We start from the raw sequence: 27,369 nt of genomic DNA on the forward strand, positions 1-27,369 counted from the left end.
AATATTTGCCACATTCATAAGATTGCCCATCATAAGATAATCCTGTTTTCCAAATTTCAGTTGGGCAGTTTATCTGACTTTTTTTTTTAAGGGGATCTTTTTTATTCATTTTAGGGAGGGAGGGAGGTAGGGAAGGAGAGGGAGGGCGGGAGAGGGAGAGCACCCACCGGTTGCCTCCGTGCGCACCCCGCCCGGATGGAACCCCAAACCCAGGTGTGTGTCCTGAGCCCGCGACCTTCCGGTGCTGGGACCACTGTCCCACTGACGGGGCCACTGGCCGGGCGGTTGGTCTAATTTCTGCCTGGGCGTCGCCCCTTCGATCCTGCTCCGGGCTGAGTGCCAATTTCACAGATGGCTTACTCCTCCGGTTTGTCAGGATCACCCCGGGCAAAGCGTTGCGAAATGTAGCGACTGCAGCGAATAACTGGTAAAAAAGTAAGAGAAGAGCGCCAGCTCCGCTGACCGCATCCCTGGCCTCCCTCCCTTCCCTGCGGCCGCTTCCTCAGATATGACTAGGACGCGCGTGACTCAGTACATCAGCTGTTTGTAATCCTTCCTGCCCCCCAAACAGGGCAACAAACTCCTCCTAACCCCCTTCCCTTCTTTCTCTCTTCCCCTTCCACTTCCTCGCCTTCTTTCATTCTCGCTGTTCCCTGCCCCCTGCGCCGCTACGACGCCTGCGCGGAGTGGGAGATCCGAGAAGGCGCGCGCGACGCAGCCCGACGGTCTTTGCTTTGCGGCAAAGCCGTAAAGCGCCGTCACGGCCCGGCGGTCCCCGCTCTGGCCTGCAGTTTCCCGGGCTGCGGGGGCTGGGAGCTTCGGCTTCCGCGGCCGGTCTGGCTAGTCGCACCCCCTGGGGGAAGCGCTGGACTGTTATTTTGGGAGGGCTCCTGGTCCCCTAGGGTTTATGAGATTAGAGTCTAATCATTAGACCCAGCGACTCCCTCCGGGAACGGGAGGGCGGCCGGGTCCTAGTGCCCGCTGGCTCCCCGGGGCCGGGGCTGTGGGGTAGGCGGAGGCTGCGGCCCACGCTGAGAGGGACCGCGCCGCGTGAAGCCGTGCGCGGGGCGCTGATGGCCGGACGCATCTTGGGGAGGACTTTAGCCACCGTGTCTCTCTCTGTGGCCTTGGCCTCTGTGACTGTCAAGTCCTCGGGCCCTTGCGGCATCCCGGAGTGCAGGTATCCCACCCCCACTCCTCGTGCTGGCTCCTCCCCAGGCCTTAGGTGCCGGTGGGAACCAGCTTCCGGGCCGGTGGCTTCTATGGGCTTTGCTTGCGGCTTGGGTTTTTCTAGTCGCATAGAGACACGCGTTCAGAAAGGCTCAGAATGTGCTTGTCTGCCAGCGGTTCTCAACCTGTGGGTCGCGACCCCTTTGGCCGTGGAACGACCCTTTCACAGGGGTCGCCTAAGACCATCCTGCATATCAGATATTTACATTACGATTCATAAGAGTAGCAACATTACAGTTATGAAGTAGCAACGAAAATAATTTTATGGTTGGGTCACAACATGAGGAACTGTATTTAAAGGGCCAGAAGGTTGAGAACCACTGTAAGCCCTTTGAGGTAAAGCTGGTGCCGTCCTTCATAAGTCACCATCGTTATTGTCCGCAGAGCGTTTAAATAGCACTTGTTCGGGTGTGGTGCTGTCCTGTGCTATTTTCTTCTGGTTAATACTTAAAAACATCATTATTCAAATGAATACATGCACACGGTTTAAATGCGTGGCCTGTATAATTGGTGTAAAATGAAAAGCGGAAGTTGTCATTCTTCCTCTGAACCTCACTGTAGACAATGTTTGTATGTATGATCTACCTCTTTCTTGATTTGTCAACTCTGGATAAATGTAGAGATTTCTTGTGTCTCACACTGCCTCCTGCTTTTATTTTCCTCTTTCCAGGTTTTTATTCTTCGAGTCCATTGTTTAGGAAACACACAGTGGCTACTGAATTATTCATTCAAACTTAAGACCTGTGCATTCTGTTAGTCATCTCTATGGAATTGTAAATGTTGACAAGAACCTTTTCTTAATCTTAACTACTCTCTTTAGTGGACACCTTTTCTTATTTTATGAACATAAAAAAGTTTTGAAACTATAAAAATGATAAAAAATTACCTTCTTTCTCCTGAATTATCTGTTTGTTTTGGGTACGTGGTTCTGTTACCATTTGGTTCTTTTTCCTTGTTTTTTTTTCCTCAAACATCTGGTAGACACTGGTTATCTACTTATATTTTGACACCGGTTATTCATCTATATTTTAATGAATATTTCAAATATACATTAAAATGTAGATAATAAGCATTGTTTTCACTAAATGGGAGGACTGATTGAATATTGCCCCATGTACTAGGGTGCCTAGACTGGAAGGTTTCAGTGTGTGGGATCAGGTAGCAGGTGGACAGGCTGGGAAACTCCCTCCTGCCCATTTCCCCTAGGGTTTACGCTAGTGGAGCAACTTCTTTGCTGAGCATAGCTGCTTTAACTTTACTTCCTCAGTGTGTTGTAGAAATAGTAAGCCCCAGTTTCTGTTGTGCTAACACCAATTTATAATAATAAAAGCATAATATGCTAATTAGACCGGACAGTTGGATGTCATGGAAGCCATGGCGGTGGGGGCCAGAGGCGGTTAGGGGTGATCAGACAGGCAGACGAGTGGTTAGGGGCAATCAGACAGGCAGGCAGAGTGATTAGGGGTGATCTAGCAGGCAGGCAGGCAAGCGGTTAGGAGCCAGCGGTTCCAGATTGTGAGAGGGATGTCCAACTACCTGGCAGTTGAACATCCCCCAAGGGGTCCTGAATTGTGAGAGGGTGCAGGCCGGGCTGGGGGACCCCCATGCATGAATGTCGTGAACCAAGCCTCTAGTATTCACAATAAAAGACCTAGTTCTTAATTTCCTTTAACTTTTGGTGTTATCCTAATCTAACTGTTGCTGACTGTAAGGGAGGGAAGAGGACTGATTTTCATGGTTACTGTCCCACTGTCCACTTATTTCAGTCTTGAAACCTCTCAGGGTCCTCTTGTAGAAATGGCATCTTTTCCTCACCCTTTTGTGAATATTCTCAAATATAATTTGCTTTACTTTGGTTTGTAGGTCAGTATCATTCCACCTACTTGAAATCTTTCTGAAATTGGTTGAAATCTTATTCACTGGTGGTGTCCTAGTCTCTCTTCTTGCTGTGGATGTTGTTGCCTTTTATACATCTGTCTATCTCTTCAGTGGGATTTGGGGAGGGAAGGAATAAACATCTGTGTTCTCTGGAAGTCACTAATGCCGTTTTTGATAGATGCCACTAGAATAATGTGAAATTGCTTGGCAGTTATTCTTCATTTTTATAATGCTGGGAATCCTAGGTGAAGCAGAGTATATCTAAAACCTGTGACTGCTTACTGGCTTGGAAGAAAAAGCCAAAAGTTAAGCCAACAAGTATGTGTTGAGTATCAGGTATCTTATATTGTAAGGCATCCTGGAAGAGACATAAGAAATTTAGCATTTAGAATTTTACTGCCCTTTATTAATTTGGGTAAATCCAGAAAGTCATAGTTTTGTAGTTGGTTTTTTAAAAAATATATTTTTTATTGATTTCAAACAGGAAGTAAGGGGAGAGAGAGAAACATCAATGATGAGAGAGAAACATCGATTGGCTGCCTCCTGCACGCCCTCTAGTGGGGTTTGAGTCTGCAACCCCAGGTATGTGCCCTGAATGGGAATTGAACCATGACCTCCTGGTTCATAGGTTTACGCTCAACCACTGAACCACCCTGGCTGGGCTGTAGTTGGTTTTTGTGGTTTGACTAGACGCAGGGGTTCTCAACCTTCCTAATGCTGCGACCCTTTAATACAGTTCCTTATGTTGTGGTGACCCCCAATTTCATTGTTACAAATTGAACATAATTAAAGCGTAGTGATTAATCACAAAAACAATATGTAATTATATATGTGTTTTCCTATGGTCTTAGGCGACTCCTGTGAAAGGGTCGTTCGACCCCCAAAGGGGTCGCAACCCACAGATTGAGAACCGCTGAACTAGAGAGTTGCAAATGCCTATTTTCTAGAAAAAATAAAGATAGTATATAAAGATGTGAGTGCTTTCAAATTTTCCATCAGGATTTATCAGCAATATATGGAGAATGGTATATATTTTATTCCTGTGACGACATATAAATATATATGTGAGCTAAAAATGAAGTTGAGCCCTAACCGGTTTGGTCCAGTGGATAGAGCTCTAAACAATAAAGTCCGTTAAAAAGGTGGGGGAGGGGGGCAGATAGTAACCTTGGCTGCTTGCTTCAATTCAGAGACAGATACATGGAAAATAAACTATTGATCTTATTAAAAGAAAAGTTGAGAAGGCTGAGAAAGGATAGTGTTTCAAGAAAGAATGATTTGAGTATCATAGGATTAAAGGAGGTGTGGGGGCCCTATTGAGAGTACGCCAGATGTTCAAGGCCACTCTGAGCATGGGAATCGTAATCAGGGTGTCCAAGGACTATACAAGGATGCAGAAATCTATGCACTGCGTAAGCGTGCCTTCTATAACCCAGATGATTGATGTCGCTATATGGAAAGAAGCCTTTTTTGTCTAAGTAGTATAAAGTTGAAACTGACCAGCCAGTACGAGGCTGCATTATCTGCTGGGTACAGAGGCAGCTCATGGCTGCTCAGATAATGGCTGTAGGAACAGAGGCTGCTGCTACTATGTTGGAAAGATGTATTGGTACCTAGCCGGTGTTCGGCTACCTACTGTATAGGACTTAAAGAACTGTTTTGTCTGGTGGCTCCTTGTTAGCAATGGCTACTTGGGCTACATGGCCACTGGCTTCTGCAATAAAGATTCTCTTATACACCCACAACTTCTCATGGCTTCTTCATTTACCACCCAGGGTTCAAGAATGTCCAACCCCTGGCAGAGGGCCTCAGACCCGACAATTAGTGTAGTAGGGCAGGATCAGGACCTGTGCTTCCAATAGTGGTGCAGCAAGTAGAGAATAAAGGAGGAACCTGCTCTGACAGGAGGTCTTGGGAAAATTTTGATGAAGGCTTCTAATATTTTGGCCAAAATTATCCCCTATGATTTGTGAAGGTAAAAAGAAAAGTGAAGATTGTATTATGAAGTTATACGAATTTGTTGAAAACAAAATATGTAATTCTGTTCTAAAAGTGTGTGTGTGTGTGTGTGTGTGTGTGTGTGTGTATGCACACATATATGTATATGGTTATAACCTAGCTTATTTAACTAATTTAAAATTTTATTTTAAAGATGAAGCTCTAATCAAGCTCCTTTTCACTAATTAAAACAAAATTTTGGTCTCTACACAGCATATAATGTTGAGCTACAACAGACATGCTCCCTATTGTCCATTTGCTTAAAATCAGGTGGCACCCTAATAAATGTAAAATCCCAATTGTGGTAATTCCATGAAAAGAATAATGGAGCTCTGATAGCACACAGCAGGGGAAACCTACTTCTCCTAGGGAGTTAGGGAGATAGACTACCCTGAGGAAGTGAACCTTGATCTGAAGGATGGGTTCAAATTAGCTAGGTGGAGGAGGAAGGAAAGCTATAGTAGGCAGAAATAACAGCGTGTGGCTTTCCATATTGGGAGGGAACATGGGAGCTTTTATGTACTGGGGTCAGCATAGCAAAATCACGAAGAGTTGAAGAGGAGTGTGGTAGGGAGTCCTTGAAATTCAGGTTAAGAATTTTAATATTTCTTCATGTAAATACAATGACATACATTGACCAAATACATAAATATGATCTTTCGTTTCTCCTTTTCTTTGGTGTGTTTGAGTAGTCTGTCTCTCTCTCTCTCTCTCTCGCTTTTCCCCTTTCTTTATCTTCTGTTTCCTTTCATATCTCTTTTTTCAACCTTTTCCCCTTTTCTCTCCCCTTCTCCCCTTTTCTACCACCCACTTCTTTCCCCTCACCTTTTGTTCCCCCTCAACTTCCCCTTTCCGTCTCCCTTTCTCCTCTCCTTTTTTCCTTCCTCTTCTTTTCCTAGTCCCTCCCCTTTTCCTCACCTCTTCCCTTTTCCTTTGTCTCATATCTGCACTATATTCTCTAATCCACATTTAGAACCTGATGATATAGATCCTTTTACATTTTTCTCATTCTCATATAATAAATAGTATAGACATTTGTAGTAGACAGAATAATGGCTCCCCAAAGATGTCCACAGTCCCTGAAACCTGGGCATATGTTGCCTTACATGGCAAAAGAGACTTTATAGATGTGAGTACGAGTTTCAGAAGGGACGAGTATCCTGGGCTTTCTAGGTGAGCCCAGTTTAATCATGAGTCTTTAAAAATAGAGAAGTGTTCCCAGCTGTGGTCAGAGAGGGCTGTCACTACTGAAACAGGGTCAGAGAAAGATTCAGTTGGTGCTGGCTTTGAGGACTAAGAAAGGGGAACATGAGCCACAGAATGGGGTGGCTTCTAGAACAGTGATGGGGAACCTATGACATGCATGTCAGAGGTGACATGCGAACTCATTTTTTTGGTTGATTTTTCTTTGTTAAATGGCATTTAAATATATAAAATAAATATCAAAAATATAAGTCTTTGTTTTACTATGGTTGCAAATATCAAAAAATTTCTATATGTGACATGGCACCAGAGTTAAGTTAGGGTTTTTCAAAATGCTGACACGCCGAGCTCAAAAGGTTTGCCATCACTGCTCTTGAATCTGGGAAAGGCACAGAAATGGCCTCTAGAATCTCTGTAAAGAGATGCAGCCCAGTCAATATGCTATGTTGATTTTAACCCAGTGAGACTTGTGTCTGATTTCTAAATAACTATAAAATAATAAACTTGTATTTTATTGAGGTATAATCAACAGATAACATTATATCATTTTTAGGTGTGCAATATGATATAATATTTGTATATATTGCAAAATGATCACCACAATAAGTCTAACACCTGTTCCTATACATAGTTACAGAAATTTTTTCTTGTGATAGGAACATTTAAGATATATTCTCTTAGCCACTTTCTAATATGCAATACCATATTATTCACTATTGTCACCAAACTGTATATTACATCCCCATGACTTATTTGTTTTATAGCTGAAAGTTTGTACCTTATGACTCCTTTCACTCATTTTGTCTCCGCTCCCCATCACCAACCCTGCCTCTGTTCTTTGTTTGAATTTGGTTTTTGTTTTGTGTTTTAGATTCCACACATAAGTGAGACCATATGATATTTGTCTTTCTTATTTTACTTAGCAAAATGCCCTCAAGACCCATCCATATTATCACACATGGCAAGATTTCATTTTTTTGATGGCTGAGTAATATTCCATTGTGTGTTGAATATTTTCTTTATCCATTTATCTGTTAATGGACAAGCACTTAGGTTACCATATCTTGGCTATTGCAATAATGCTGCAATGAACATGGGGTTGCATACATATATCTTTCAAATTAGTGTAAATACCTAGAAGTGAAATTGCTGGATCATATGGTAGTTCAGTTTTTTAAAATTTAACATTGTTGAAAGTATGGTAGTTCTATTTTTAATTTCTTGAGGAACCTTCATATTGTTTTCCCTCCTGGCTGCACCAGTTTATATTCCCACTAACAATGCACAAGCGTTTCCTTTTTTTCCATATCCTTGACAACATACTCGTTATTTCTTGTCTTTTGATATTAGCCATTCTGACATGAGTGAGGTGGTATCTCATTGTGATTTTGATTTGCATTTCCCTGATTAGTGATGTTGAGTACCTTACATGTATCTTGTCTGTCTGTCTTCTTTGGAAAAATATGAAATTTTTCCTGTGTTTTCTTCTGAGAGTTGTATTTTTTGATCTTATGTTTGGTTCTTTGACCCGTTTTGAATTAATGTTTGTATATGCTGCCAAGTAAGGGTCCATCTTCAACCATTTGTAGATATCTAATTTCCCAGCACCACTTGTTGAAAAGACTGTCTTTCCCCACTGAATGTTTTTGGCATCCTTGTTGAAAAATCATATGACCATATATGTGAGGGTTTATTTATGGGCTTTTGGTTCTATTTCATTGGTCTTTATGTCTCTCTTTATGCCAGTACTACACTATAGCTTTGTAGTAAGTTTTAAATCAAGAAGTATGAGACCTCCAACTTTGTTTTTCTTTTTTCAATATTGTTTTGGTTATTTGGGGACCCTTGTTCCTAATCTTAGAGGAAAAGCTTTCAGTCTTTCATCAATAAACCAAAAACTGTGGGCATTTCATATATGGCCTTTATTATATTGAGATAATTTCCTTTTATTCCTAATTTGTTGAATATTTATCATGTAAGGACATTGAATTTTGTCAAAGGCTTTTTCTGCATCAATTGAGATGGTCATTTATTGTTGTTTTTTTTCCATTCTGTTTAAGTGGTGTATTACATTGATTGATTTTTGTATGTTAAAACATCTTCCACTCCAGAAATAAATCCCATTTCCTCATGGTGTATAATCCTTTTAATGTGCTGTTGAATTTTGTTTGCTACTATTTTGTTGAGGATTTTTGCATTGATATTCATCAGGGATATTGGCCTATAGTTTTCTGGCAGTGTCTTTGTCTAGTTTTGATATCAAGGTAATAATTCTGGCCACATAGAATTTGGAAGTATTTTCTCCTCTTCAATATTCAGAAGAGTTTAAGGAGCATTGGTGTTAATTCTTCTTTAAATGTTTAATAGCATTCACCAGTGAAACTATGTGGTCCTAAGCTTTTGTTTGTTGGAAGTAAATAAATAAGGTTTTTGTATCACCTTTTAAAATTATTTATACAGCCCCATTCAAATTTCACCACTTGTCCTGCAATTTTATTTTCCTTTATGGTTTAGGAACCAACCCAGGATCAGTGACTGCACTTAGTTTTCACTTTTATGTCTCTTTAGTCTCCATCTATAAGAGTTCCTCTGACTTTATCTTTCATGACTTTATTAATTTAAAGAGTAAAGATTTTTATTCTATAAGATGTCCTTTAGGTTTGTTCTATAGTTCCTCATGTCTAGACTGGTCAAATATTCTTATAAGGAATACCTCGAAATGATCACTGTGCACTTCTCAATCTATGATATCGAGGCACATGATGTCGACTTATTTCACTACCCCATCATGTCAGTGTTTGCTCATCAACTATTTGTTCCAGGAAGGACAGATTGGTATTATGAGAGCAGGGGAATGGAGTGTGATCACTTTACCATGTTCTCAGAATTCCTTTTTCCACTTTAGATGTCCTAATTTAGGGTCATTAGGAATCTTAATCTTTATTTTAAGAATAATGAGAAGGAGGAGGCATGAAACATTTTTGTATATGCTGTAAAATAAAGGTTACAGTTGAGTTTTTTTGTCTATATTATCTAATTATTTCAGATTTATACCTCTTAATTTTACTTTAAATTATAGTCTAAAGTTTATAGTTTGTATAATTATCACAGTCTGACTTTAAGAATTGTTATATTACTTCATGTACAATGTAGGAACCTTATTACAGTATATTTATATTTTCCAGTTATTCCTCCTTTGTGCTATTTTTGCCATACATTTTATACATGTGTGTTAGATTGTAGACTGCTCTTAAAAAACTTATTTCTTCATGTATACTTAAACAATCTTCTTTTACATTTGTTTTTATGGTTGAATTTTCGTAATAAACTTCTATTCCCCAATGTTTGTGCTGATAAAAGTAAACTTCTGTCTTTTTTTCTCAACTAAAATAAGCGCAGTATAGCCGGGCTGGCGTAGCTCAGTGGTTGAGTGTTGACTTATGAGCCAGGAGGTCATGGTTTGATTCCTGGTCAGGACACATGCCCTGGTTGCAGGCTCCACTCCCAGTATGGGGTGTGCAGGAGGCAGCCAATCAGTGATTCTCTCTCATCATTGATGTTTCTATCTCTCTATCCCTCCCCCTTCCCTCTCTGAAATAAAAATAAATAAATAAATAAATAAAAATAAGTGCAGTATAGGTTCCAATTAATAGAGTTTAGGAATATTTTCCAAATTTTCATATTTGAAAATAATATTTCATATATGTTGGACCTTTATACTAATATTCATCAAATTTGAATTTTCTGAGTTTTAAGTCTTTGAAATTGAAAAGTATGTTTTGGGTTCTTTGAATTAGGAGATATATATATATCTCCTATCTAATAATAGACAAACATGATAATTGACCGTACCTTTGCTATGCCTCCCATGGGTTAATCAGCATGATATGCAAATTAACCACCAACAAAGACGGCAGCTAATTTGCATACTGCAGGCAGGGCGGGACAGTGCCATCCCACCTGCCCTACTGCCATCCGGGCCTGCTATCTGTGACCCGGGGTGGCGGGCATCTGTGTGCGACCCGACCCGGGGCGGCTGGGTGGTGCAGCAGCGATCAGCCAGCCCACCCGGCTGCCGTCCGGGCGTCCCGTGTGCGACCTGACCCGGGGTGGCCGGGAGGGGCAGCAGCGATTGGCCGGCCCGCCTGGGCGTCCCGTGTGCAACCCGACATGGGGCGGTGCCCCAACCCCTGTATCTGCCCTGCCGTGTGCGCGACCCGGGGTGGTGCCCCAACCCCCGGATCAGCCCTGCTGTGTGCGTGACCCGGGGAGGTGGGACAGGCACCGAGGGATCGGGCCTGCCCTCTGCCACCCGGGAGCGGGCCTAAGCAGGCCGGTGGTTATCTCCGGAGGGGTTCCAGACTGTGAGAGGGCACAAGTGGGGCTGAGGCACAACCCCCCACCCCCCTGCCAGTGCACAGATTTTTGTGCACCGGGCCTCTAGTGTGTGTATATATATATATACACACACACACACACACTAGAGGCCCGATGCACGAAATTCGTGCAAGGGGCTCAGCCCTCGCAGCCGAGACTTGCCTTGGCCCTCGCAGCTCCGGCTTGCTTTGGCCCTCAAAGCTCGGCTTTGTCTGAAAGGTCATTTGGCCATGTGGTCTAATTAGCAATTATGCTTTTATTATTATAGATACATATATATTTATTTATTTAAAATTTTTTTCTTTTTTCCCTCTCCCAGAAGCTCATTTTCATCGTGTGGGTTTCATCTTAACTCCAATATCATGTCTGGTTCTAATGGTGCTAAAGAGAATTCCCACAAGAAGGCTCGGACATCTCCTTACCCAGGTTCAAAAGTTCAACGCAGCCAGGTTCCTAATGAGAAAGTAGGCTGGCTTGTTGAGTGGCAAGACTATAATCCTGTGGAATACACTGCAGTCTCTGTCTTGGCTGGACCTAGGTGGGCAGATCCTCAGATAAGGTGAGCAAATTAGCTGGCATTGCTGGTTGTAAGACTGTTAGAGAAAGTAATGGTTGTATATGTAAATTATCATTTTGACAGCTGAACTATTTTTATCTAGTGCCTGATTTTATTATAACTTAGTTTCCACATTTGCTTGAATTCTTGCCAAAGCTAGGTAGTCCATGTTCATTTATTTTTTGGGGATTTCAATGATGATCATTCTAAGTGGGTCTATTTTGTTACTCAGTATTTTGTTTTATGAAATGACAAGTAGTGTCTGTTTTCATTTGTTCTGTCTCGGTTATCAATAGAACATCTTTTGTGGTTGTTTTCCAACATACCTAGAGTTGTGTTTGAAGAGGTGAAAATATTTTTCAGAAATATTTTCCAAATTACTAAGAATGGGATGATGATAAAATTAGAGCAGTGTGAAAAAATAGAAAAGGGATTGATAAAGGAGAGAAGGAGGAAAGCAAAATAATTGAGCAAAAAGCGCTTTGACTAAAGTCATTAAAGTGCTACAATGACTCATATTTTATACTTATATTCCTTTCAATAAATACAGTGATAAGTTTTAAAAAATTTACTACCTTTGATCTAGGCACTGCACTAAATGTTTTATAAGCATTATTTTATTTTATTCTTACAAGTATTCTGGAAGGCAAACAGGGTTATTATTTCTACTTTATAGAAAAACAAGCTAGTTTTGGGACCCTTTTATATATTTGATGGTTGAATTTATTGTAAATCATAGTCCTCTTGAGACATCATTTAGTCAGTTAAGTAAAAAGTTTTGCTAGTTGAGTAGATCCAGTATTAGTTCATTAGGTTGTTAAACTTTACCACTGACTTATTGCTGTCATTTGATTTTGACCCACAGTTTCCTTATTTTATCCAAAGATGTGTTTGTAACTTTGTAATAGTACTTGGAATATGAATTAATAATAAAGCTCACCTGTGGAAAAATTACTAGCTTTAAAATTGTTTCATTTCCTGGATTTTAGAGGATGCACATATTTATATATGCATTATAAATACACATTATACACAATTAAAATTAATGACATTGGCAGGGGTGCTATATAGTGTAAATAGAGGAAGATCAAATACATTTTCTTATTATTCACTCAATTTTTTAACATTTGAATATATATCACCATCTAAATTGAGCTTTATTACTAACGTTAATGCTTTAATAATAATTAAGTTTGTATTTTTTCTATTTTAATGGTAAATTTTTGGAGCCCCAAGAGCATTGTAATTCTGGTTTTATAATTTTAACCACTTAGTTCTTTTTGTTTGTGTGTTAGATGGAAGATTGGTTAGAAGTCTTAAGAGAATGTTTGGATTATTCAAATTGGAAATTATTCCCAAAACAGAGTACAAATATTTTGTGCTCACTTATTGGAATTAAACCAAGAAGAAAGTGAAACCTATGTCAGAGTTGTCCAGAAACTATCCACTGCTATACAACTCTTTATTCGCTGACAGTGCAATTATGTCAGTGATTTCATATTGGGAGGAAAGTAGTTTACTTATATCCATTTTTAAAATGTTTTTGAGGTCTGGCATAAATGCAGTAAACTATAAATTTCTTAAGTGTGCAGGTGTAGCTCAGTCAAATTTTGTGTTTATGTAGCTCTGTAACTAATACCCAGATTAAGATCTAGAACATTTTCAGCATTCCTATTTTAATTTACATTATATTTATTATGAAGCTTGTGGGGTAAATTCACTGTTTTGTGGGTTTACTTTGATAAAAATTACAGTCAGTGTACATTTGAAGAAATTAGAGACATCAAGATATCAGAAGGAATCTTACTTTTAGAACCACATAGAAATCATTAATTGCCATAATTTGCCCACAGACAGTTCCTTGTTACTAATAGTAATACAGACTTTTCGTAGCGTGTGCGAGGAAGTCCAGTTCTTCTGTCATGAGTCCTTCACAGTTTGATTATGTTACACATCCTTGTATTGAAAAGTGTTTTGGTTAACATTTTTTTTCTCAGAAACTGTTTTGAAGGGATCAGATGGATTTATAAATGAAAACTAAGCCTTAAAATTTTTAATTTCAGGGATACTATTTATTATAAATAACAGATTGGCATTATTAAGCTGTTGGTAGTACTGGACTATTATTTCTTACTTTGCATCGGTATTCTCGTTACAGTGAAAGTAACTTTTCTCCCAAGTTTAATGAAAAAGATGGGCATGTTGAGAGAAAGAGCCAGAATGGCCGGTATGAGATTAAAAATGGAAGACCTAGGTAGGTACTGGGAATGGAACTTTTTATAATAGTGGGTCTTTAAAAGGTAGAAAATATAATGAACAATTATCAAGTGCTTGTATGTGCCAGACATTGTACAAAAGAATTTATATATGTGATCTAATTAAATTGTCGCAATAACTCTGTGGGTTGATATTTCTAGTTCCATTTACAGATAAAGAGAGAGAATGTTAAGTGGTGTTGCATATAGTTCATAAGTGGCAGAGGCAGGATCTGAGTGCATCTCTTTGTAACTCAACCTTGAAGGTAGAAATAATTGAATAAGTTAACAGAGAAAGGATTGAAAATTGTATGTTAAGTAGTTATTTATTAAATGTGATAATGCCTTAAAGTAAGAATTATCCAAACATAAGAGTAAAAATAAAAATAACCCAATAATGTAATATCAAAAATCTTTGTATACTTTTAAAATGGATTTTTCTACACAACTCCAAAAATTTCCATTTTCTTTAAGAAGGCATTATAAAAGTTTAGGAGAAATGTAAAAATTAGCACACCCCAAATAAAACAAAGGGAGGTTCACAGTTTTGTAATCATGATTCTCACCTTGCAAAAATGTTGCAATTTGTGTTCTTAGTTTCTCTAGGACAAGGAAATTAATAGTGCTCCTCTTGCTGCAACCTGGTCCTTCAGTTTTGCTAAATTCTTTCTGTGCTCATAACTTATTCACTTTTGTATGTTACTGGATCTTTTTTAAGTCAAACTGTCCTTGTATTTGACTTATTCCTTAGGTTCTTTTCTTGGTAAAATATATTAAAAGAGACATACACATATAAAAGGATAGGCAGCAAAGCCAAGTAGCATGTTGCTTTAGTCCAGACTCTTGGACTAATAGAAACCAACTCTAGTTTGCCTAGAGCAAACAGTGAGATTTATCTTTAGGCCCTATAGGATCATTTCAAGTGGCCCAAAGTAGAATTATTGTCACCTGGCCAGGTGTTTTGTCTTTCTGTCTTTATCTGCATGTCTTGCTGAAATATTTCTAAGTCCAGTACAAAATAAGATAAAAATTCATTTAATTTTAATAACAGACCAGAATAAGAAGAGATGGTTGAAAGAAAAATTTTGGCAAGTTATTTGCTTTTATCTACTAGGAGGACAAAAGATATAATGTTACAGAGGTTAAAATTGTGGATTGGGGCATTTTATTGATGCATAATGATGAAAGTTGAACATTTAAGGAATATTGATTGGAAGAAAAACACTCAGGCATGAGTTAGGTTTATCTACAGACTTTGTAATATTGGGTTGTGGCATTAGGTTAAATGGTAAGTTGGCATTTTTATAAAATAGTTTTCTTTAAAAATTGAATACTTGAAATTTTGAGATGTTTAATACTACTACATTATATGCTACAAAATACATATTACTGGTAATAAAAATTCAGAACACACTGAGGGAAAAATGGACTTCAAAATGTAACAAAAAATATTTTAATGGAAAGGGTTATAGGAGAGTGGAGTAAAAAGAGAGGTGATGAGAAAGTGAAGAGAAATGTGAGCGTCCTGAATAAATTGTCACTGCTGTAGAGATAGATGGTTAGGTGCAGAGCATTTTATCCTCCAAGATTTAAGAGTCCAGTAACGTTTTAGTTTGAATTTAGGAGTACAGGTGACAAATTCTTACATCGTAGAACAGCTTTGGAAATGATCCTGCTCCTGGATCAAGTCCAGAGCTGAAGACATGCACAAAGGAAAGTTCAATAACAATCCATGTAAGGCAATATGTGCTTTCAGTACAGATATGTGATAGTGCTACTGAACTAGGGAGGGATACTATTTTCCTTTTATTGATCTTACTACCTTTTATTGAGTCATATCAAGTTAGGTTAAAAAAGATAAACCCATTCAGTTAATTTTTTTTTTTTCAGAAACCCTGCAGGACGCACAGGATTGGTTGGCCGAGGGCTTTTGGGGCGATGGGGCCCAAATCATGCTGCAGATCCCATCATAACCAGGTAAGAACTAAAAAACATTTCAGTAGCAGAGAGCTAAATGATTGGAAAAATACAGACTATAACTATGTGTTTACATATACAGATATAGGTGTATGCACATATGTATACATGTATTATGTGTCTGTATATACTAGTATACATGTTTATATATGTTTGTATATACACATGTTTATATATGTACACATACAAACATATACATATGTACACACATAAAATCTATATGTTAAAAGGACTTTATGTAAAATTACAGTGATGTGATATAAGTGTGAAGCTGTAGTTTGTTGTATGACTAGGTTAGGCATTATCTAAACAAAGTTAATTCATCAAGATACTTATTGAGCATCTATTTGTTCTCAGAATTGAGTAGGTGCTTTGGAGGATATAAAAAAGTATAACAGTTCTAAATTTCTGCTCCCTGTCATTGAAGAGCTATGGCTTCATTTACAAGATGGAAGATATGAAATAAGAAACGACCCTTTCACAGGGGTCGCCTAAGACCATCGGAAAACACATATATAATTACATATTGTTTTTGTGATTGACCACTATGCTTTAATTATGTTCAATTTGTAACAATGAAAATACATCCTGCATATCAGATATTTACATTGTGATTCATAACAGTAGCAAAATTACAGTTATGAAGTAGCAACGAAAATAATTTTATGGTTGGGGGTCACCACAACATGAGGAACTGTATTAAAGGGTCGCGGCCTTAGGAAGGTTGAGAACCACTGCTTTAGAGAATTAGAAGATTGCATGTGGGCAGGATGATGGTAAACCGGTGTACCTGAGAATGGTGTTATGAAGGAGGTAGATTAGAGCTGAACTTGAGGCCTGGATGGGGGACAGGAGGAGTCCTAAGAAAAAGCCTTGTAGTAATACCTATTTGAGTATTGAGAGACAATGAAAAGACCAGCATGGTTAGATTCATGTAGGAGAATAGTGAATGGTACATTAAACTTAAAATTAACTTTTATGCAATTCTCTTGTGGAGAATATTAAATGCCAAAGTTAAGAAATGTGAACTGGAGACATTGAAGGTTTCATAACAGGGAAAAGGCACTCTCTTTCCGAGGCAGATCTATCTGGTAGGCTAAATCATACACTGAAGGTTCCTTGGTGAGCAGAAATCAGAATAAAAAAGATGAATCTAATGTTTAGATGGACTTAACATAAGTCTCCATAGAAATCATGTTTCTAACACATCTGGAATTTTCTGTCATCTCTGTCATCCTTAAAATTATTTGTTCTTTTTTTTTTTTTTTTTTGAATCTGTATTTGTTCTTATTTTTAGGATTTCTTCACTGACCAACTCCCTTCTCACATGTAGTTGTTACTTTTCCTCTTTAAGTAATGCAAATAATCTCAATATTCTTACTTTTTTAGTTTTGATATTTTAAGGGCCTTTCCTTCTCACAGGAGACTTTGTTTTTCTCTCATCTGAGATATAATAATGATTTCATAATTTAACTTTAGGAAAAGTTTATTTTTCTTATTTTCAGGTTATCGGAAGGGGTACCAATACTCACCCCATCTGATTCTTTTACTTGCCCTTTCTATTCCTCTGCCAAAAGGGATCTTAATCTTAGTCCTTTATATTGCACCTCCGTTTTGTCTTTCATCTATCCATTTATCTATCTTCCATCCATCCATCCATCCACTCAGCCACCCACTCATCTAACTACCTACCTATCTACTTCCTGGATCAAGTCCAGAGCTGATTGAACCCAAAACCTATCAACATGCCTATCTATTCATCTAATTTACTTTAGAAACTACAGTTTAAATGAGATAGGAAGAGTAATATATTCTTATTAATGAATATAAATAAAATAATGTAAGTATTAATGGCAGTATCAGTTTCTTCCTAATTTTGGTGAGGCTTGCTAAAAGCAGGAAGGTGTGAAACATTTAAAGGAGGAATGCTAGTAAGGGGACAAGAAGCAGCAAAAGAAGCCAGAGAATTGAAAGTTAGCCTCTAATTAGCTTATCTTTATCTGTGGTAGACCAAATATGAGCTCTGATTAAACATGGCAATTCTATGTCATGTTTTTTGAAATGTAGACTTTATGAGTATAATTCTGTCATTACACAGATGAGAGAACTGAAGCCTTAGAGATGATGGTCCAGGCTATAAAAGAGCCCACAAGTGGTGGCATCTAGCTCTCAGCTGTACTCCTAGCTTGATGTTCTTTGCTGTGTCAGTAATGCATATATTAAATGATGAGCTCCTCTAAATAGAGGAGTGGTTGTGGGAAGGGAAGGAAGCAAAGAATGAAAGATGTTGAAAAATCAACAAGACTAAACAAATTATTAAAAATATAGCTCTACTGTAGGTATTTTGCTAGGTGTCAGTAGTTTTTCCATTTGTTTCTCACAAAATTCCTCAAAGTAGGTACTAACACATCTGTTTTGTATACCTGTGGCCAGCCTTCAGTGATTGGAGACTCACTGAGGGTAAATGACTTGCCTAAATCTTGTAGATCTGAAATTTGCATCAGTTATTTGGCTGTAAATATTGTGCTTTCTTTCTCTCTTTTTTAAAATCCTCACCCGAGAATGTGGTTGTTTGTTTTTTAATTGATTTTTTGTTTTAGAGAGGGAGGAAAGGAGAGAGAGAGACATCAAGGTGAGAGAGAAACATTGATCTGTTGCCTTCCGTAAGTGCCCCTACCGGTGATTGAACCCACAACCTAGGTATGTGCCCTGATCCAGAATGGAACCTGCAACTACTTTTTGGTGTACAGGACGACATTCTAACGAAGTGAGCTACCTGGCCAGGGCTACATTCACTTTCTTAAACACATTTTATTTATTTTTTTATCCAGTGAAAGATACTGTAAATAAGTAAATTTTTTTTTAAAGCAACAGACTGGGGACTTTGTGTGTTGAACACATCATTTTATTTTACAACTTTGCTTCTTCCTTGTGATTTGTCTGTCTGGCATCCTTAAAAACAGATGTTGTGACCTGGTGGTGTGGCTCAGTGGTTGAGTGTCAAGCTATGAACCTGGAGGTCATGGTTTGATTTCTGGTCAGGGCACATGCCTGGGTTGTGGGCTCGATCCCCAATGGGAGGTGTGCAGGAGGCAGCTGATCAGTGATTCTCATCATTGTTGTTTCTATCTATCTTTCCCTCTCCCTTCCCCTCTGAAATCAATAAAAATGTATTTTAAAAAATATTCTAACCTGTAGAGAATTTAAAAAACAAAAACAGATTTTGTCTTCTTGTATCAATTATCCTTTCATTTCTAGTTACTATACTTATCAAACTGTCACTGTGGCTTATAGTTTATTTACTTACATGTATAGCTCCATTGCTAGACTATCACTTCTTCCAGGGGAGGAAGTATAGGTTAGATATAGTTAGCCACTATATGAAGAAATTTGGAAACTTATATCTAAACTAGTTTATTTCATTGAGTCTTCTGCAGAGCAATGATCAGTGCATAGGTTTCTTTTTAGTTTAGTATTAGAAGTTCAAAATCTTTCTCTTTGCCTAAGGGAGTTATTAGAACAATTTTTGAAATTGGGTGGAGGGAGGTAAATGTGGTGGGGGTAGGTCAGGGGAAGGGGGGAGATTTATCAATATCTCTGGGGAAGAGACTGTGGTTAGAAAAAGTGCATTCTGAAATTAACATAGCCTTGATACTATTTAAAAACACCATATACAATTCAAAACTTAAAATGAAACTAAGGATAGAGTGAGATATTTTTTAAATAAAAAAGGACAATAAAGATTGAGAAGCACTACTTTTGAGAACAGCTAAATCTGTATCATATAATCTGCTTTTCTGATAACTGTAAAAAGCAAATATTACCAGATCTTTTATACTACTTGTAATTCTTAAAAAGTGTTCGTGGACTTAAAAAAAAAACAAACCAAAAAACTTCTGTGACCCTTCCTGTAAATTCTGTCCTGGTTTTAAACTTATTTTTTTGGTTGTATTTTAGTACTGTAAAAACTGTTTATATTTTGAATTTTCATTATGAAAGTAGACATATTTCTAAAACAAAATATTTTTTTTGGTAAAAAAAAAGCTGATTTTGAGGTAAATTTATGTGTACTCTGTTATAAAGAGAAATACATCTTTATAACTTCGACTCAAGCTTGAGCTAGAACCTTGGCTTTTGTTCTAAATTGGTTATGATCGTACATTACTATTTACAGGTGGAAAAGGGATAAAAGTGGAAATAAAATCACCCACCCCATTTCTGGGAAAAACATCTTACAGTTTGTTGCAATCAAAAGGAAAGACTGTGGAGAATGGGCAATTCCAGGGGTGAGCATTAAAATTAAATTAAATTAATGTTTCAAATTCTGTTTAGTTTTATTTGCTTTATTTACCACAAGATCATTGTGTATGGACCTTTTCTACTCCACCTATCCTCCATTCCTCACCACTTCAATTAGTAATTATTTTGTCATTCATCACTGCAATGAAGTGTCATTGTCAGTAACAACTGTATGATAATACATACAACAAGGCTGTTAGAATCTAAGTCTGCATCTGAACCCCTTGGGAAAGAAAATGGACTTCGGTGTTAGACCTAGGCTCGTATCCTGGTCTTTCCACTTTGAGATGCGTGATATGGAGTTCTGACCTCATCTACACTAATAAAAGACAAAGATGCTAATTGATCATACCTTTGCTATGCCCAAGCCATGCCCACCAGCCAATCAGAGCAACTATATGCAAATTAACCCAACCAAGATGGCGGCCAGCAGCCACGGAGTTGGAGCAAGCAGGAGGCTTGGTTGCCCCGGCGATGGAGGAAGCCAAGCTTCCTGGCCAGCTGTGGCCTCCACAAAAGGCAACAAAGTTTCAATTATAGAAGCTAAATAAATCCCAGATACCTGCTTCCAGCCAGCATCCACTGGGAGCTTGGGTGGCTGGGGACTGTGGCCTGCCTGCAAACAGCCATCAGCCCCTCACCCAGGATGGCCACAACCTCATGGGGTGAGGGTCCCTGCTGGGGGGCTTGGCCAGCCTGCAAACAGCCATCAGCCCCTCACCCAGGGTGGCCACAACCTCATGGGGTGAGGGTCCCTGCTGGGGGGCTTGGCCAGCCTGCAAACAGCCATCAGCCCCTCACCCAGGCTGCCCAGGCACCCCAGCAGGACCCCCCTCCCTGAAGGGGCTGTGGATAGCCTGAAAACGGCCCTCAGCCCCTCACCCAGGCTGGACAGGCACCCCTAGCGGGACCCCCACCCCTGATCCGGGACACCCTTCAGGCCAACCAGCCGACCCCCACCCATGCACCAGGCCTCTATCCTATATAATAAAAGGGTAATATGCAAATTGACCCTAACAGCAGAGTGACTAGAAATCACTGGTCACTATGACACAAACTGATCACCAGGGGGCAGACGCTCAATGCAGGAGCTGCCCCCTGGTGGTCAGTGTGCTCCCACAGGGGGAGCTCTGCTCAGCCACAAGGCAGGCTGATGGCTGCCAGTACAGCGGTGGTGGTGGGAGCCTCTCCCGCCTCCTCAGCAGTGCTAAGGATGTCCCACTGCAGCTTAGGCCTGCTCCCTGCTGGCAAGTGGACATCCCCCAAGGGCTCCTGGGCTGCCAGAGGGATGTCTGACTGCCAGCTTAGGCCAAATTCCCTGGGAAGCGGGCCTAAGCCAGCAGGTGGTCTTCCCCGAGGGGTCCCAGACTGCGAGAGGGCACAGGCCGGGCTGAGGGACCCTCCCGAGTGCACAAATTTTTGTGCACCGGGCCTCTAGTCTTTATAATAAAGATCATCTTATCTACTTCATAGGATTACTAGAAATAGCATGCAGAGCAGTGGTTATACAGTAGGTACTCACTAATTTGGGTCCCATCTCAGAAATCAAACCCTACTCCAAGCCCAAGGTAAGATTTTTAGCATTTTTTGTTGTTGAATTATGATAACTTTAGACATAGTAAACTATATAACTTTTGTTACTTAATAATTCTTACAGTTTTAAAAATTTTCGTATCAGCAGGAAGATGTACTTTGACTTCACATCAGTGGTATAGATGTAAAAAAGGAATATATATATTTCTTTTTTTATATATTTTTATTGATTTTAGAGAGGAAGGGAGAGGGAGAGAGAGATAGAAACATCAAAGATGAGAGAGAATCACACCCCACACTGGGGATTGAGCCTGCAACCCAGGCATGTGCCCTGACCGGGAATTGAACCATGACATCCTGGTTCATAGGTTGACATTCAACCACTGAGCCACCCCGGCAGGGCCCAGTAGCATATTTTAAGTGGCTTTTAAAAAAATGTTTATATGTATGGCAGAGAGTTTTATATTTAATGCCCTAATGTTAAATGGAGATAGTTTTACAAGAGGATGACTTTTTATACACATACCACTATTTGCAAGAATTGTTTTTTCTTTGTAAGATAAAAATGGAATGGAAATAAATATCAGCTGACTGTGATGAAAGCCTAGGCTAATTATTTTAAGCCGAGTAGTAAAACTTTGCTCATACTGAGTACAAAACGCAATAATGATTTCATCATAGGATTTTATATTTTTATTCTCATTTGAAATTCCAATTAGTCAGGCAATTGTTGTCACTGATATCATTTTGAGAGTCAGTCATCTAATCAGTATATTTTGTCATCTAACAATGCAGACATTGAGGATGCAACAGAGCAACATGAACAAACGTCCCTGTCCTCTTGGTGCTCACACTCTAGTGGGGGAGACAGATAACATAAGATAAATAACTAATTATATCTTAGAAGGTGATACATTTTAAGGAAGGACACTAGGACGTGTTGGAGATTTTGCCATTTTAGACAGAGAGATTAGAGAAGGTCTCCCTGAGAAGACCTTTAGTAAAGATCTGAACAGGTGAATGCATAAATTATGTGGATATCTGAGGAAAAGCATCTTGGACAGAAGTAACATAACAGGTGCAAAGTCCCTAAGATGAGAGTATGTCTGGCATGTCTTAAGAACATTGAGGAGGTCAGTGTGGCTGGAATGGAATGAACGATGGGGAAAGTATCAACTTTCTGTATTCTTTCTTGCCCCCAGGCCTTCCTTCCTTAGCTGGAAAGGAGTCTGATTCGCTCAGTTTACCATAGGCTAACCTTGGACCAATTACTGTGGTCAAATATATTTGAGATACCCTGACTGCTTCTACTAGAAACACATGGTTTAGGGAAGAATATATGACAGAAGGATAGGGATCATGTTTATGGGCAGATAGACCAGTAAAGATCCATGCATTACTCAGTAAATATTTGTTGGATAAATTAAAGCTTATTACTTTTCTTTCTTTTTTTTCTTTTTTAAATGTGCTCTTAGGGAATGGTGGACCCAGGAGAGAAGATTAGTGCTACACTGAAGAGAGAATTTGGTGAGGAAGCTCTCAACTCCTTACAGAAATCCAGTGCTGAAAAAAAACAATTAGAGGAACAGTTGCACAAACTCTTCAGTCAGGAACACCTAGTGGTAAGAAATGGTGGTTCCCAGGAAGGAGTTAGTCCTATGCATTAGTGAGACTTTCTTAAAGTTCACCTGGAAATCTGGTAGATCATTCTCTGAATAAAGTGAAATATTGTATGTTTGCAATACCTGTTCATAAAACAACTTATTTTTATAGCCCAACTTTAGTTCGATTACATCATCTCTATATATAAAAGGCTAATATGCAGAGTGCCCCCCGCAGGAGTTCAACCGGGATACCGGGAGTTCGATTGCTCGCTATGACGTGCGCTGATCACCAGGGGGCGACGCAGAATGAAGGAAGGCCCCAGCCGGCAGCCAGGGAAGAAAGGGCCCGGCCGGTGGCAGAAGGCCCCTATCGGCCCTGATCACCGGCTAGGCCTAGGGACCCTACCCATGCACGAATTTTGTGCACTGGGCCTCTAGTTTATTATAATACATTTTTTTCTCTTAGTTTTTGGTTCAGACTAGGTGTGAGCTAATGTAATACTGAGCTCATCCAACAGAAAACACTTATTTATTTATTTTTTGCATGAATTCAGCTCTTTTGAAAGGACATTTACATTTGAAATTATGTTATTCAGGGTTTCTCTGGTTTATAACCATTTAAGTCTCATGTCTGTTTTGTCTACATATCCTTTGTAAAAATTTAAAAATCACCTTATAAGGTATATGTACACTAATAATAAGGAAAAGGACCGATTTTCTTTTTTTTGTTGGCTTTTTTTATTGCTTTGTTTTCTTTTTAGAATTAGGATTTCTTAATTATTTATCTGTATCATCCAGTTCACATTTGTGTTAGGTAGCTAGATCCAAATCTTTTCATGTATTAATAGTTTAAATATTAGTCTTTACTAACTTTACTTATATATTTCATTTAACAGATACTTAAATTATAAAGACTTTTAAAAAAAAACCATACGGCCCAGATATTATTGTTACTAAATTCTGAAATTAGAATCTGAGGTGTTGAGTGTTTTGTGAATTTTAAAGCTGCCTCAAAGGTTCTTGAGAATATTGTTCTTTGGGAAATTTAAAATAAGCATAAGGAATGCTATATTAAAGGTGTTATGGTATTTATATATTTTTTTATTGTGGTAAAAAACATATAATTTACCATCTTAACTACTTTAAGTGAATAGTTATCTATACTAATAAAAGCCTAGGTGGTCCTCGTGCCCTCGTGTGATGCCTTCACGTCATCAAAAGATGGCTGCCCTCATGTCATCACAAGATGGCCACAAGATTGCCGTCACAAGATGGCCGACAGGGAAAGGCAGTTGTGGGCAATCAGGCCAGCAGGGGAGGGCAGTTGGGGGCAATCGGGATGGTAGGGGAGGGTAGTTGGGGGCGAGATCAGGTCGGCAGGGAGGACAGTTGGGGGCGACCAGGCCGGCAGGGGAGGGCAGTTGGAGGCGATCGGGCCGTCAGGGGAGCAGTTAGATGTCAATCAGGCCTTCAGGGGAGCACTTAGGGGTGATCAGGCTGGCAGGCAGGTGAGTGGTTAGGAGCCAGCAGTCCTGGATTCTGAGAGGGATGTTCCCCAAGGGATCCCAGATTGGAGAGCGTGCAGGCCAGGCTGAGGGACACTCCCTCCCATGCACGAATTTTGTGCACTGCGCCTCTAGTGTTAATTATATGCATATTTCTTTGGAACAAGATATTTACATTGCTGATTTTAATGACAGTTAACACGCTTTTGCTCTACGAATTCCTGTTTCACCCTACACCTTTTTCTGTCTGCCTCCTCTTAAAAATAGATATATAAGGGATATGTTGACGATCCTCGGAACACTGATAATGCATGGATGGAGACAGAAGCTGTGAACTACCATGATGAAACAGGTAATTTTACCTATGTTTATTAAACTGACTGAGTTAGAGGATCAGTCTAAGTCTAGCAGCCTTCTAGGGCATAATTAAATCTGGACTATTTTAATAACTTAAACCAGTCAACTACTAAGTATGGGATTATATTTAAAATTGTTGATATTAAAAGAATACATAGAAAAAAGCCTTGCCCCAGCTGTTTTGGCTCAGTAGATAGAGCATCAGCCTGTGAACTGAAGGGTCCCAGGTTTGATTCCGGTCAAGGGCACATACCTTGGTTACAGGCTCTAGCCCCAGCCCTGGTGTGGGAGGCAACCAATCAATCTGTCTTTCTCACATCGATGTTTCACCCTCTTTGTCTCTCCCCCTCCTTTCCACTTTCTCTACAAAAGATAAGTCAATAGAAAAATTTCCTCAGGTGAGGATTAGCAACAACAACAAAAAAGAAAGCCTTAAAAGTATTTTCTTTAATCCATTGGTAGTATATAAAATTAAGATTGAAATTATGGACTAAAATTATGTGCCTTAAAGTTATTAAATTATATAGTGTGAGTCCATTTGTATAAAATAAAAAACAAAAGCAACTGGAGATTTGGGTAGGAAGTATGGCTAGGATAAAATAAATGTGATTTATATCTGTCTTACTGTTTGAAATAATTTTATAACAAGCGTGTTTCAACATAAACATAATTCAAACCTGTGGAGAATTTTTGTGAGTTTATCTGAGCCAAACTGACAATTGGCAGGAAGCAAAGTCTTGGTGGATTGAAAAAAATGCTCTGGAAAAATGGCAGTTTTGCACTGTTTCATACATTACTATCAAAAGAGGAGTTGTAAGTGGGTTACATGAAATTTGTTGGTTATAGATTAGGGATTGGGAGGAAGCAAAGTGGAGGAAACCTCCAGGTGAGAGCACTTATTTTTAATTTATTAATGTAATTGATAAGTATTTTCTTTTATGGTTTTTTATTTGGTGTCATACTTAGAAAATTTACCAGTAATTTTTTTTTTTTTTACATTTAAGTCCCTAATTGCTTTGGAATTTATTTTGATACAAGGTTTCATGCTTATTTAATATGAATTTTATGATAATATTCTTACTTTCTAAAGAGAAAAGCTTTCTTACTGATACCTCCACTTAAAATTTAGAAACGGTTAAAATTTGGGCATTTGGAAAATTTGGAATATCCTAGTTTTTAATTCACTTGGCCACCTAAGACGATGATTGTTTACTTATTTTTAGTAAGAATACTTGAAGATACAGTTATGCTGAAAAAGAAATGAATAAATGAATTACTTTTTCTTGGTGATGTTTTTTCTTTGGTAACCAGGTGAAATAATGGATAACCTCACCCTCGAAGCTGGAGATGATGCTGGAAAAGTGAAGTGGGTGGACATCAGTGATAAACTCAAGCTTTATGCTAGTCACGCTCAATTCATCAAACTTGTGGCAGAGAAACGAGATGCACACTGGAGTGAGGACTCTGAAACTGACTGCCACGGGTTGTAGCTCACAGCCTCATGTAAGCCAAAGGCCAACAGAGGAGCATGTACTGCAAAGAAGGCAATATCACAGAACTCAGACGAGCAAGCAGGGTTGGTAACTTGGAAATTATTTTATTCACTTTTAAAACGATTTTTTTTCATGTAGAAGATTTTACATCAGAATAAAATTAGTAAATATGGTGAAATATAACATGGTATTTTCTGCTTTCCAGTCAAAAGAAATATAAACAGTCATATTTTATATATATTCGATTTAAGCATGCTTTTAACCAAATTTAAACAGCTTCGATGCTGTGAAGAATTGTAATCTGAATAAAGATAAATTTCTGATGAGCCCTGACTTCTGCTTTCCATCTGGTTCTTGTTTGTCAGTTTTTTTTTTCTGTTCCCCTTGCTCTTCTGTGGTCTAAAGGGGTGTTCCTGCCACATCAAATTCCTTTAGGAGGAGCACCACCATCATGCAATCTGAATTATCTTTTAATTATTGGCTTTACATCTTGCTTTACATGTACTTGTTGAAGCTGATTTAAAAAATGGAAACTTTATTTTTGTCTTTAGAGCCGTCAGTTTTATGAGGAAATTTCAGCCCTCTTTTAATTAATAAAGATCAATAAATAAGAGTTGATGTTCTCATTTCAAAAATTCTGAAGTAAAAATATGTCCAGCTTGGCCAGTGTGTCTCAGTGAGCATCAACTTATGAACCAGAAGGTCAGGATTCGATTTCCCGGTCAGGGCACATGCCTGCATTGCAGGCTTGATCCCCGTAGCAGGCTCAATCCCCAGTATGGGGCAAACAGGAGGCAGCCAATCAATGGTTCTCTCTCATCCTTGATGTTTCTATATCCCTCTCCCTTCCTCTCTGAAATCAATAAAAATATATTTAAAAAAATATGTCCAGGACATTAGTAATTTGAATTAATATGTATATTTATTTTACTCCACTGTAAGTACATGTTATAAATGAATTAAAATAGATGTTAAAAAAGGAACTGAAGTCAGACAGACAGAGGGAAGTCTTTGGGGTCAGTGCTTTTGTTAGGTTAGGCATATTAAGGATTGAAATAGGCTTTTGAGGGACTCACTGTTAATATAATTCCCAGAGAAAAGGAA

At 38.9% G+C, this 27,369-nt stretch overlaps 1 protein-coding gene across 3 annotated transcripts; it reads left to right on the plus strand.

Annotated features, from left to right (window-relative positions):
- The first annotated feature begins 297 nt into the window (after positions 1-297).
- On the plus strand, positions 298-26,876 carry NUDT9 (nudix hydrolase 9). Of its 3 annotated transcripts, none has more exons than XM_014452061.2 (8): positions 298-435; positions 11,006-11,245; positions 13,401-13,496; positions 15,388-15,474; positions 19,649-19,760; positions 22,782-22,928; positions 24,683-24,767; positions 26,084-26,876. In XM_014452061.2, exons 2-8 carry the CDS (start codon positions 11,049-11,051, stop codon positions 26,260-26,262), a joined length of 903 nt encoding a protein of 300 aa, XP_014307547.1. In that variant the 5' UTR covers positions 298-435; positions 11,006-11,048; the 3' UTR covers positions 26,263-26,876. The 3 variants fall into 3 exon arrangements, with proteins under 3 accessions (XP_014307547.1, XP_023606180.1, XP_006084655.1); XM_006084593.3 differs by lacking the exon at positions 298-435 and adding an exon at positions 769-1,180; XM_023750412.1 differs by lacking the exons at positions 298-435; positions 13,401-13,496 and adding an exon at positions 767-1,180.
- The last annotated feature ends 493 nt before the right edge of the window (positions 26,877-27,369 follow it).

This window comes from Myotis lucifugus, unplaced genomic scaffold (assembly GCF_000147115.1).
Source record: "Myotis lucifugus unplaced genomic scaffold, Myoluc2.0 scaffold_12, whole genome shotgun sequence".
NCBI classification, from domain to species: Eukaryota; Metazoa; Chordata; class Mammalia; order Chiroptera; family Vespertilionidae; genus Myotis; species Myotis lucifugus.